A 12,831-nucleotide genomic window follows, 5' to 3' on the forward strand; every position below is an offset into this window, starting at 1 on the left:
CCGATTGAGATTGTAAATGCAATGCACATACGATAACATGCCTATCGATAACACATTTGCCAGCTGTGCAGTTTGTACCTAAATATTATAATTTCACGCCTAGTTTTCAGAAAAATGCTTCCCAAATTAAGAATATCAGCTTTTCTGCTTAAGGTAAGTCGTTTACATTTTTTCCAAGCCGTATCTGTTATTTTTTTGATGATGTACTCTTCAGCGCCTGGAGCGCGTGAAGCTGCAGTGCAGCGGTTGTTTATACGGCGTGTTTTATGGAGAAAGCACCTTGCTACTCTTGAGTTTCAATGTTGAGTCAAGTGTGGGTGAACTGAACTATGAGCATATACAGCACAAATTCCCAGCCGAGCTAGACTTGTGTGGCCTGGTTAAATTTGGCGACTGTACCGATACACAAGCTCATCTAAATGAAGTAATCTCATCGGTGGATATAACGGATAATCCGATATTGCTTCAATGTCAGCTGGGCACACTCGTTGGCTTGCGTGCATCGTTCTTTATACACGGCAAACTGGAACAAGTGCCGTACGAGGTCATGGAGGCACCACAACTGTATAACGATTTCTGTTTTACTCGCTTGAAGTGTGGTTTCTTTTTGCACACGGCGCCAACGCCGGAGTCCATAGCCAAGGAGATGCATGCGCTTCGCAAGCGGGTAGCCGATGGAAGTCTGGTGTTTAATGTGCCACAAACGAAGATATATGTGAGCAGCAACTGTGGAACGCAGCACCAAAGCTTCAACAGTGACTCACTAATTGAAACGCTCATCGCTGAGATTCCCACCCCCACAGAATCCCCAACAACAAGCAACAAAAAGAAAGCTGCTGCTACTGCACCGGAGCTGGCCAAGTATTATGGCGCTGTGGGCTGTGCCTATGATGTGATTAACATTGATGTCTTGCGCTGTCGCACACGGGAGCTTGGAGGAGGCGATGCATCGTCGCATCCAGCGCTAAGTGTTTGCATAACGAATGAGGATTCCAGTAAGCAGCAGGTGCCACTGGAGCTCGAAGCAATGGCCATGCTCTGCAAGAAGACGAAGCTGCTGCGTTTGTATGATGTCCTTATAGAGAGCATTTGTCGCTCGCTGCGTCTGTTCGAACAGTGCCTCACCGAGCGGCTCAACGAGCAAGAAACGGCGGCATCTGAGACGTTGCTACTGTCGCCGCGCAGCTATCATTTTTATCCTCAGGAATTTGGACACTTTCTGAGCTGTGCATACTTGGAGCAGCTGAGCGATGACGAACCCAGTGTACAGGAGAAACGCAAGCGGCTGCATCGACAGTTTGCATTGCCCGCCACCCGGCCGTATTTCAGGCGTGCGAATCAGTGTCGCTTCCAAGGTGACATAGACACGTCGACTTGGACGCCGCTGCTTAACACACATCTGGGTGTACGGCCCAGCGGAGTGACTGATGGCAAAGAGTATCTGGTGAATGGCAACTATCATTACTATCACTATTTGCAGCAGCAGGTACAGGATAAGGGCTGGGGCTGCGCCTACCGATCGCTGCAGACGATATGCTCGTGGTTCCTGCTACAGGGATATACGGAACGTGCGATACCCACGCATTTGGAAATACAGGAATATTTGCACAAAATAAACGATAAGCCTTCATCATTTGTGGGCTCATCACAATGGATTGGCTCCACTGAGCTGAGCATGTGTTTGCAGGGTTTCCTCAATGTTGATTCCAAAATTTTACACGTTGCTTCTGGTGCTGAGCTCTCCACGATTGCCCCGGAGCTGGCCATGCATTTCCAGACGCAAGGCACACCTGTCATGATTGGCGGTGGCGTCCTGGCTCACACAATTATCGGCGTGGACTACTGTGTGCAGACGGGCCAAGCGAAGTTCTTAATACTTGATCCTCATTACACTGGCGCCGATGATTTATCCACCATACAGATAAAGGGCTGGTGCGGCTGGAAGAGCGTGGACTTTTGGGACAAGAAGAGCTATTATAATCTCTGTATGCCCCAGCGGCCCATTTTATATTAAACGTTCCAATTATGCATTTAAGTACGATGTTATGTCAAGCTTTAATGTTTCGTGTTGTTTATGAATTTAATGTATGTACTGTATTTTATATATCTATATATACTATAATGTGTATAACTGGAGCAAATAGTGTTTATTATCTTTCACCATCTTTGATGAAACTCTAGCACTGGCTGATGGGAAAGCCACAGTAAGAACGGAATATATATTTATATATAGATGGAGGTATACCTTTTTATTACAGAACGTGTCCACAGTTGCCTTTATTCAAAGAATAACAATTCAAATTTGTGCTTGTTACAATAGGGCAACTGTTAAGAACGTTATACGCTTATATATACAATTAAATGAGTTAGCTTAAATACGAAGTATAGTAATTCGGCGCTAGCCGCCGCTTTTTGAGTACTTCTTCCAGTAGCGCTTGACATCGTCGTGACCGTTCTTCTGTACCACCATGGTGCGGGTGCGTTCATTCTGCCACACCAGCATGTTTATGGATTGGGCGTAGTCGCGCAGCGTTACAAAGTCGTTTTGTGACAGGAACTGATTGTAAACAACGCCCTCTGTGTATGTGAAACGATTGCGTTCCATTTCCCAGAGTTTGATTTGATCTACAATTGTGGGCGGCAGGCAGGACTTCGATTGAATGGCTGATTCGACCAGTTTCATGTTGGGATGTGCATACTGTTCCAAATAACTGACGATTTGCTCGGCCGTAATGCCGCCTCGCAGTGCTTGGCGCACAGAGTCGCGTGTGAGGACACCCACAACGAGATTGGGAAAGCGATAGAGCAGCTCGGTAAAAAGACCGAGTACAGCCACCTGCAGCTGTGAATCTGTGTAGGCATAAACGCGGTAATTGGTTTCCACCACGATGTAACCCCTCTCCTGCATGCGCTCCTCATCCGCCGATGTTGAAGCCTGTGCTGCATCCTTGTTCGTTACATTCAGCGCCAGTCGTGTGGGATAAAAGCGACCCTCCTTGCGTTTCCGTTGAAACACCAGCCCAAACTCACGTAGATGCTGCAAAAACGTCAACATCTGATTGTTCATGCCCTCTGAGCTGTAGTCGCGTCCAAGCGTCGAGAAACTCAACTGAAACAGCATGGACAGGCACTCAGGCAGACAGATGCCGCGCTCCTCGCATGTCTCCAAATACTGGAGCATAAAATGCCAGACCTGAGCGCGCGTGTCTAGCAACAAAAACTGAAATCCCTGACGTGTAATGGTGATACCATCGCGCTCGTCGCGCTTCATAAGATTCGCATGTAGCAGAATGCGCACCGCATCTGGACTGATTGCCTCGGCATCGGTGCCGCCACGGCTGCCCGTGCCCACCATATAGTGCAGCACACAGCGCCAGCGGGACATGGCATACGAGTCCAGAAACGCAATGTCACGCGGCTTGGAGTCCCTATCTAGTGTATTGGTCATTGCCCAGGGCTTGCCACCGCCCAGTAGCACCTGACGAACGCTCTTCTTAAACGTTGGTGACAGCTCCCAAGCAGCCAGGCCGCCTGGTATGGCCGTGACGCGCCAAACACACAAAGCAGTCAGGCAGCTGGTGGCCTCCATTTGTTCCCTGCAAAGGATATGTGAATTCAGCTTGTTGATTGGACCGGATATTTGCATTACTTACTTGGCAACGCGTTGTGCACCCCATGAGGTGACAACGGCTTGTGGCACTGGCTGATCTATGAACAGTATGCGAATTACAAACTGTCTTGCGATTTCGGGCAACTCGCGATAGACCGCCAGGCAAATGGGTGGATAATTGTAGAGCTTCTCTAGCGTCTCGGGTGTTTGGCGGGTGCGCAGATATTCCTGAAAGTTCTTGCACTCCAAATTCTCTGGACTCTGTACTAGGGGGGATATAGCAGCGCTGCTGCTCGCATAACGGCCGGATTTTGTATCGGCCATGGCACGATGCACCCGAATTTGTTTAACAATTTCGCGTCTGCATGTAGGCTGATATCGTGCCGGTATATCGATATATTTAACTTAAGCTTGGATATGCGATATAATTGAGGCTGCGTTATTAATGATATCGATATTGTAATGAATATGAATGATTTTTTTACAAAATTTTATTTTTACTTTAAAGTTACAAGAACAATATTGCTAAATTAGCCATTATATCGATTGATACAATATTTTTTTTTTTAGTTATTTTAGTATAACTTGCGTTTTGTGAACAGCGTACCATTCACAGTCTCGTAGCGATAGTTTTCTATTGTGAATGAGCATATTAGTCGATAACACTCAGCTGTTTTTACCACCGCGTGTTTTGTAAAGTTGGTCGGCTTAAAATTCGTAAAAATGAGTGATGATGAAGAGCAATATAATCCGGCGGCGCACAAGAAGCTGCTGCAGGCCATTGGCAATCTGGGCAATGTGCAGCATATACGCAAATCGACACGCGACGAGCGCCAGCCCCAACAGGATGAATTTCAGCTGTTTAAGAGCGCCAAAAGTACACAGCATGCTCCTAAGGCCGTTGGCCTAAACGATTTGGTCCAGATATTGCGCACATCCAAGCACATCGAAACAGGCAAGAAGCTTAAGAATGTGCACAGCACCAAAAAGGTGCTCGAGAAACCGCTGGAAAAGCCGGCTGCCGATCGCATCAAACGGACTATTGGCTACGAGGGTGTAAAGAAAAAACTTGGTCGCTGGGACGCAGTCGTGGCCAAGCAGCGTTCTGCCGAGACGCAGGTGAGTAATGATTTGAATATTATAAGAAAGTCTGTGCTTTATTCAAATCCTTGCAGATATTTCCCAAACCCACGGAAACCATTTACGTTAATACAGCGGCACACGCAAAAGCTCTACAGACTAGCATCAAATCCGATTTGGGCAAGGAGCTGGAAGCGAGCAACAAGAAGTTACGTGAGCTACGCAAAGCCCAAATTGGCGACAACACCGATGAGAAGGCATTGGCCCAACAAGAACGGGAGATGCTGCAGAAGAAAATGACCCGCGATGAGCTCTATGCGCGTCGCCGGGAACTGGCCTATTTAAAGATGCGCGAGTCTCAAAAGTCGGCTAAAGCGCGTATGCAGAACAAAATCAAGTCCAAGAAATACCATAAGCTGCAGAAGCGGCAAAAGATTTTGGAGCAAATGAAGGAGTTCGAGCTGCTGCAAAAGACCAATCCCGAGGCTGCGCTGGAGAAGCTAGATGCTTTGGAAAAGAGCCGCGTCATGGAACGCGCCAGCCTGCGGCACAAAAACACCGGCACCTGGGCCAAGAATCTACAGGTGCGCGCCAAATATGATAAGGATGTACGCAAAGATCTTGCGGAACAATTGGCTGTTAGTCGGCAGTTGACCGAGAAAAAATTGGATACAGATAGTGAGGATGAGAAAGCCACCAAAAAAATGGACCCAAATGAGCAAGAAGATTATGATCCAATGAATCCCTGGATGAAATCTAAGTCGGCGGCACAGGCTGCACCTCAACAATCTGCCGAAGAGGAATCTAACTGGCGCAAGTATTGGACTGAGCGCAATGAAAATGAAAAGCTGCTGGCTGAGCATTGTGCAGAAATTAAGGAAGTTGAGAAGCAGCAGAAAGTTCAGAAAGCCAAAAAGCAGTCCTTGGAAAAGCCCATAAAAAAGAAAAAGAAGCCCAAGGCGGTTGTGGAAAATGGCTGGCTGGTAGAGGAAGTTGAAACTCCAGTAAAAGTGAAATCAATTGATGAAATTTTTGAACAACATGACGAAAATATTCACGATAGGATAAGTAAAAAGCTGGCAAAGCTTCGAAAGCAAGCAGAAAAGCTTAAGGAGCCCACTAAGAAATCCAAAAAGCCGAAAAAGGAACGAGATGAACTGAAAAACCTGAAGGATTTAACGTTCAAAAAGACTAAACAGCGCGTGGAAATCGATGAGCCGCTCAATCAAGAGGAAATAACACCAAAACTGGCCGCACAAACTGCTGGCGACTTGACCAAATCGGACGAAAAGCCAACCGAAACCACACAAACAGCTGTTACTGCGATCGATCCTAAAAATGTGACCACTATCACGTGGAAGCAAACGATGCGAAGCTCGGATGCAATGAACAATGCACTTGCCGAAGACGATGCGGCCGAATATGATGAAGCGGATGCTGCCGCCGAGCGCCAATTGACCATTAGTCAAGCTTTTGAGGATGATGATATTATAGCTGATTTTAACAAGGACAAGACAAAAGACTCTGAGCTCAAGAACACTGAACTGCAGCTAGCTATGCCTGGTTGGGGCTCTTGGGCGGGCGCTGGCATATCCCAGAAAGTTATCAATAGGCGCAACAAGCGACTGTTACTCAAATTGGCGGCGCCGGAGAAGCGTCGCGACGACAACAAGGATAATCTGTATATCAATGAAACGACAAGCAAACAAGCGCGTGGCCATATGGTGTCCAGCATACCGTTCCCCTTCAAATCCCTGGCCGACTATGAGGCCAGCATACGTGCGCCCATTGGACGTAACTTTGTGCCGGAAACAGCATTCCGTATGCTAACACGCCCCGCTATCATCACGCGCAAGGGTCAAGTTATCGAGCCCATGGATGAGAGTGAATTGCTCAAACCAGAGCGCCGGCTGCGACACATTGTGGACAGAAGAATAAAGCGTCTGCAAGAAGCGGACAAAGCGAAATAAGGTGAGGTAGCGTAGTGTACAATAAAATTATGTAAAGCAAACACGTTACCCAAAAGAAAAAAAGTTAAATCTAATGGTCTTTTGTTTTTGTATATCCCTTCGAGCCTTAAAAGGCCTATCTTTCTTATAAGCATTTACATTTTTCTTTTCTCGGGTATCTTAAGTCCCATATTGTAGTAATAATAACTTTCAGGACTCGAAGTATCGATTCGAAAAATATTCTATCAATTTTTGGTTCAGAAATCAAAAATTTGTTGATTCTAGATTGCTAGAATAGATCACCTTTATTGGATCGTATTTTAGTTAATAGAGTTATGGAAAATATTGAAAGTTAATTGCCAGATTTTTTGCAAAAATCTGCTGCATACTTTTAGGAATTTAAATGTTTGGTGCAGTTTATGAAAACGGGTCAACCAGGGTGGAGATCTGCGTTGATCTTAGGGCGTTTGGAACTGTTTCGAAGCTTTAGGTTCACTTTTGAACCTGAAGTAAAAATGAATTTGTGGTTCGTCTTTAGATTTTCACAAGCACAAAAAGGAAGTTCTTGCCAAGAAACTTTAAGCGTAAAGAGTAAAAATGGTAACTTTGTTGTAAACAAATTATAAGTTTTTCTTTATTTTTTATTTTCGATTGGAAGCTGCAATAGCTGCAGTCTAAACTATTTGACATTTAGATGTATAATGTACACATATATGTATATGAAATTTGTATTTATTTTTTTTTATTACTGCTTGCAATTTGTCTATTGCTTTAGATGTTTTGTTTTGTTTTGATTTTATTATTTTATTTTGCTGCATGTAGCTACAATTTCGCTAATAGTATATTTTAATAATAGTATGTATGTATATTTTTTTTTTATACTCTTGCATAATACTTTGCTTTGCCATTTCACATACGCATGCACACGAAGCAAAAGTTAAAGAACTAGCAATAAACAAAAGTTCTTAACACATCATTTAATTCTTAGCATTAAAAACTACTTAACATAAACGGCTCACATCAAATTGGATTTCATTTTTAGTGTAATTTGAAACATTCATGTACTGAGTTTCGATTCCGAAATGAAAAGCTATTCTTGAAATTGCTTCTTTTTTTTTTTTTTGGAAATTCTCAAAGTTGAAATTCAGAACATGTTGATCAAATTTAAGACATGTAAACATATACATGCATCGTATTTTTTTTTATATATGTTTTTTACTGCTGGCTTAGGAAAATGCCACGACTTTGAGTCGTATTTTCTTCTATTTTTTTTTTTAAATCTTCTTTTTTTGTTTGAATTTTAGAGCTCATAGAATTGAACCCTGCTTTGCATTATTTAAAATTTATGTTTTGAACTTGTTCTACTAAAATGCTAATAAAAGACACTTTTTGCCAGGCATTTCAAAATTGCTAATTGTTTGATTTTTCCCCATTAACACGTACATAAACCCCCCCACTCCCCCACCCATTTCCCAACCCGTCCCGCCCAATACCCTGTCCCAACCCGAACCCCAACCCCATTTAGTTTTGGTAAGCTTAACGGCTGGCAATTGTATATTGTAATACCCTGTTTTCCTTGCCGCAGCGGCTGTCTACATTAGCGTACAGCACTTGCGACTGTTGCTGGTGCTGTCGCTGACCACATCGCCAGTGTTGCCACTAAATTTATTAACTGAATTGGCGTTGCCAACTGCTGCTGCTGTTGCTGCTGTCGGCGCAGCTGTCTCAAAGTCTAGCAAGCTGGGACTCATTGCGCCCAGGCCCAGGGGCTGGCTGGCGATTGGTCCAGTGCTCAAGTTGTTGTTGTTATTGTTATTGTTAGCGCTGCTATTGTTGTTGTTGTTGTTGTTGTGATTAACGGAAGTGGCGGCTCCTAAAACAGAACCATTAGTTGTTGTTGTTGTAGAAGTAGCTGTAGAAGCAGTTGCTGCTGTTGTTGTGGATGAGAGCTCGAAATTGTTAAGCACATTGGCGGTGCGCGAGAGCGAACGTTGCTTTTTCAAATTAGACAATGTAACGGCACCCGCATCCATAGCAACATATTGCTGCTGCTGCTGATGCTGCTGATGTTGCTGAAGCTGCTGCTGTTGCTGATGATGATGTTGCTGCAACAGCAGCGCATGTTGCTGCAACTGTTGTTGATGTTGCTGGCTATGTTGCTGCTGATGATGCGTGCTGTTTGTGTCTACATGAGTTGGTGTTGATGGTGGGTGGTTGGGTGGGTTTGGCGGTTGGTATTTTTTTTTTTTTGTTTTTTTGTTGATGATGATGCAGGCAGACAGAGGCAGACGACACAAAACGAGCGCAGCGAGCCGAACACAAAAAATAAACATAAAATCACAAGCAAATGTTATTTAACTTCCATTTTGTTCTCTCTACATAATATACGAATTTTGTATGCCCTATCGCCGTTATAATAGCAGCGAAGTTGTTTTGCTGAGTTTAAGTTATTGTCTATGTTTGTGTGCTTGTGTGTGTGTGTGTGTGTGTGTGAAAGTAGACACAGGTGTTTAATTTAGTACAAGGACAAAATACGTTTTGTTAGTAGAAGCATTTGTTTAGTCACTTTGAGAATTTGTTATATTTTAAACAGGTATCTGATGCAAAGAATATTTTGATATAGTTTTGTAAAACTGCATAGATATATCAAATATGAAAACTACATATAAGTCGGAATCAGAAAAAATATCTCTTGAAATGAGATATGTTTTAATCTACTAAATAATCAAATCAAATCAAAACTACGAAACAAAGAACAGATGAATGAAATCTCATTTTACAAAAGAAATATAAATAAGCTACGAGTTAACTCTCAAACAGAAACAGAAAGTACTTTGGAATAGAAGCGTTCTTCAAGCTTTTACTTGGAAATTGGAAAACCCTCTGAATCGAACTCGAATTCAAAGCTTTCCTTTACTGAAATTTATGAAATTTGAATATGTTGCAAAGCATTTTAAGAAACGGGCTTCAATTAGCAGAAACTAGTTAGTTGCATTTCTATTGTTGGTTAGTTACATTTTATTTAGTAGATTATCTCAATTGTTAATAATGAAGAGCATGCGCTAGTCGTTGCAACTGTCAGTGAACTGTCAGCATGCTTTTTATCTCGAGTTCGTTTTAGTAGAGTCGTTAAACACACATTAGACAGTGACATTTGACACAAGGGGAAGCATTTAAGCGGCGCTGCTTGATTGCAGCAGGCGCTGGTGTTAGTTGCGGGTGTGTGTGTGTGTGTGTGTGTGGTGGGTGCAGGTGTCATGTTTGAGGTGTTTGTGATACTCACCCACTAGCACTGTGACCTGCACGTTGATCTTGCCATTGCCCGCCGCCTTGGATGATTGAATCTGCACCGCCTCGGCGCTGGCGGCGGTGCCCTTGTCAGTCAGGATGACAGCGGCGGCAGAGGTGGCACGTTGCAGCTCACCGACGCCGGCGCCGATGCCGGCATCGCCAGCCTTGAGCAGCAGCTGTTCGTCGTTCTCGCGTCCGTCGGGCGGACGACGCGGCAGATAGGAATGTGTCGTTGTGAGCGTTATGTTGTCCACCGCATCCGCGGATTTCGAGTGTGACAGCAATTGGCTGCTCAGGCTGCCAGTGGAGGGGCGTTTCTCGGCATTGTTGTTGTTGTTGTTGTTGTTACTGCTGCTGCTGCTGATGTTGTTGTTGCCGCTGCTACTGCTGCTGGTCGTGTGATAGCCATAGCCATTGGGCAGCTCGGCAGCCGCCGGCGCCGTTGTGGAGTTCGTGTCGGTGGCCTCCTGCGCCTGCAGACGCAGACGAGCCTCTTCCACGGCATCCTTTTTGGTTGTAAGCGTTTTGTCGCGCAGGCTGGTGCGACGCACCGATTGGGCTCTGCATAGAGGAGAGAGAGAGTCGGGTTAAGCTGTGCATTTGGAGCTCGGGTCCCTTGTTATTCACCTGGTATTGTTGCTCTGCGAGCGTCGAACGCGCCTTCGTTGCGCCTCCGCCAGTCGTTTGCTCTCCTGCTCCGTTTTCAGCTGCTCGATGCGTTCACGTATCTCTGGATCCTCGCAGATATCTAAAAAGAGACGCCGAATTGTAGTGTGCATAGTGTGTGGTGCAGTGTACCTACCCGAAGGCGTTTCGTCATCCTTGTTGCGCACATTCAGATCAGCACCACATTGCGCCAACATCTCCAGAACTTCGAGCTGTGGAGGAGTTGCAGAGTGAGGGCAGGCTCTTTAGGTGCGATGAATAGAAGGTTTACTTACGTGACCCCAACATGCTGCCGCATGCACTGGCGTCCACAGATCCTTGTCCATGGCATCCACATTGACATGCTGCTCCAGCAGAAACTCCACCACGCGCACATAGCCATTGGCAGAAGCTATGTGCAGCTGCAAGCGAGAGAGAGATAGGGAGGGAGAGAGGGAGACAGTTTAGTTGTGCACAACAAATGTGGTTGTGTGTGTGTGGCTTACCGGTGTGGCGCCTTGATAGTCCGGCTCCTCGAGATCAGCACCGGTGCGCGCCAGCTCCATTAGATCCTTGAGCATGACCCGTTCCGTGGAGGAGCGCGTCTCATCGATCAGCTCCTGGGTAACGCCGCGCTGCGCCATCTCGCCCTCAATAAAATCGAGGGTATTCTCATCGTCGCACAAATCGTACGGCATATTGCCGTCCGTGTTCACGGCCAACAGATTGGCATTGTGCCGTATGAGTATGCGCACCAGCTCCAAATGGCCGCAGGTGGCCGCCGCATGCAGCGGCGTCCATTTATCACTGTCCTGCGCGTCCACATTGGCCCCGTAGTCGAGCAGCAGCCGCAGCATGTCCACGTTGTTATCGATGCAGCACTGATGCAGCGCCGTCAGTCCATCCTCGTTGGCCGCATCCGGCGTGATGCCGTGCTGCAGCAGGGCAGCCACCTCGGGCATATCGTTCCGCGAGGCAGCCTCCAATAGCACCACGCTGTTCTCAAAGGATATGTGCCGCCTGCCGCTCAAGGTGCCCGTGCCGTTGGCATGCCGGAAGTGATGCGTGGTATCGCCAGCGGCGCCGTTTAATATGCTGCTAACCGTGCCGCCGCCGCCGCCGCCGCCGCCGCTGCCCGTTTGACCCTTGGCCCGTTGCAGTTTCAGCCATTCCTTCTCCTTCTGCCGGGCCAGCTTCAGCTGCTGGGCACGTCGTCTAATTCGGAGAGAGAAAGAGAGAGGGACTCAAAACTTTTTAAGTTTCTTTAAGCTTTATTTAAGCACATTTCCAGCTGTTCCCTCAACAATATTTACTCTCGCCCCTATATGATAACAACTACATATTCTTTCGGGTTGCACTGCAACTTGGTTAAAACCAATCAAAACTTGGCTTACAACTTTTCACTTCTAATGGCAAACTTTACGGTCGCCCGTAGAAACCGTGAGCTCAAGTTTAAATAACAAGAAGATGTCTTAAATGAAACGAGAATTTAATTGTTTGCAGACAAAAACCTGCAATCAAATGTGCGTGACTCGTAATTTTAATTGCTTGCAATAATTCCGAGTCTTTGGCCTTGGGCTAAAATTGACTTTGGCTCACATGTGAATTGTCATCAAAGTGCGGACCATTTCGAATTCTAGTTCTTGGCTCAAATTAATAGAAAACAGTTTGAACATTTGTTTTATTTTTCTACTACTCCTAAGCAAATATGTGAGTCGATATAAATTTCGTTGGGGTCCTAATAAATGCAGTGTATATTTAGCCTTGAGTAAATATTTCCTAGATTTTCCTTTCTATTCGTTTAATTTATCTTTATTTTCTTTCAATTTAAAATCGTTTTTTACGTTGGCTAAAAAACAAGTTGTCTCAAAATTAAAAATGACATTTTCATGAATCTTTCCTATTCGCAAACTACTTTCTCCTATTTAATAATTTATAAAAAATCATAAAACTGAGATTTGATAAAAAATGTTGTTAATTTTATTACATATTTGCTTTTAATTTTATGCAGCAACAAAAGTTGTAAATGGCAAGTCGAAGTTTTTAATACCCTTATTTGTTTTTGCCTTTGCAGTTTTGCAGCTAAGTGAGAACAGTGAAGCGCGCAAAGGCTGAGTTGGATGAAAATATCTTGGAAAATGGAATATTTTGCATACAAAAACTCTTATTTTTTTCGACCAACTCTTTGCATAGTGCTCACTATATAATAGCGGGATATTGATAAAGATTAAGCTCATATTAAAGCAGCATAATATA

The 12,831-nt window shown here is 44.8% G+C and overlaps 4 protein-coding genes across 7 annotated transcripts in view; 2 read left to right on the plus strand and 2 right to left on the minus strand.

Moving 5' to 3' along the window:
- The first annotated feature begins 20 nt into the window (after positions 1–20).
- Positions 21–2,135, plus strand: Ufsp2 (UFM1 specific peptidase 2). Its single transcript, XM_002048224.4, has 2 exons — positions 21–153; positions 215–2,135. Exons 1-2 carry the CDS (start codon positions 115–117, stop codon positions 2,012–2,014), a joined length of 1,839 nt encoding a protein of 612 aa, XP_002048260.1. The 5' UTR covers positions 21–114; the 3' UTR covers positions 2,015–2,135.
- Positions 2,136–2,246: 111 nt separating this feature from the next.
- On the minus strand, positions 2,247–4,000 carry mrn (general transcription factor IIH subunit 4 marionette). The gene is made up of 2 exons (XM_002048225.4): positions 3,654–4,000; positions 2,247–3,596 (listed from the first exon to the last, which is right to left on the minus strand). Exons 1-2 carry the CDS (start codon positions 3,932–3,934, stop codon positions 2,399–2,401), a joined length of 1,479 nt encoding a protein of 492 aa, XP_002048261.1. The 5' UTR covers positions 3,935–4,000; the 3' UTR covers positions 2,247–2,398.
- Positions 4,001–4,269: 269 nt separating this feature from the next.
- LOC6623826 (U3 small nucleolar RNA-associated protein 14 homolog A) lies at positions 4,270–6,734 on the plus strand. Its single transcript, XM_002048226.4, has 2 exons — positions 4,270–4,729; positions 4,786–6,734. The coding sequence occupies exons 1-2, from the start codon at positions 4,334–4,336 to the stop codon at positions 6,658–6,660; spliced, it is 2,271 nt and encodes a 756-aa protein (XP_002048262.1). The 5' UTR covers positions 4,270–4,333; the 3' UTR covers positions 6,661–6,734.
- Positions 6,735–8,127: 1,393 nt separating this feature from the next.
- MYPT-75D (Myosin phosphatase targeting subunit 75D) overlaps positions 8,128–12,831 on the minus strand; it is a 41,098-nt gene continuing 36,394 nt past the window's right edge. For 3 of the 4 annotated variants that reach the window (XM_015175005.3, XM_015175007.3, XM_002048227.4), the window contains 6 exons: positions 11,082–11,790; positions 10,872–10,997; positions 10,733–10,808; positions 10,558–10,678; positions 9,923–10,491; positions 8,128–8,824 (listed from right to left, as the gene is read on the minus strand). In XM_015175005.3, coding sequence (XP_015030491.1) covers positions 8,232–8,824; positions 9,923–10,491; positions 10,558–10,678; positions 10,733–10,808; positions 10,872–10,997; positions 11,082–11,790 — 2,194 coding nt within the window. In that variant the 3' untranslated portion in view covers positions 8,128–8,231. The remainder of the gene's footprint in view (positions 8,825–9,922; positions 10,492–10,557; positions 10,679–10,732; positions 10,809–10,871; positions 10,998–11,081; positions 11,791–12,831) is intronic. The other variant, XM_070208631.1, reaches the window with a different exon arrangement.

The sequence above is a fragment of the Drosophila virilis genome, chromosome 3 (assembly GCF_030788295.1).
Source record: "Drosophila virilis strain 15010-1051.87 chromosome 3, Dvir_AGI_RSII-ME, whole genome shotgun sequence".
NCBI classification, from domain to species: Eukaryota; Metazoa; Arthropoda; class Insecta; order Diptera; family Drosophilidae; genus Drosophila; species Drosophila virilis.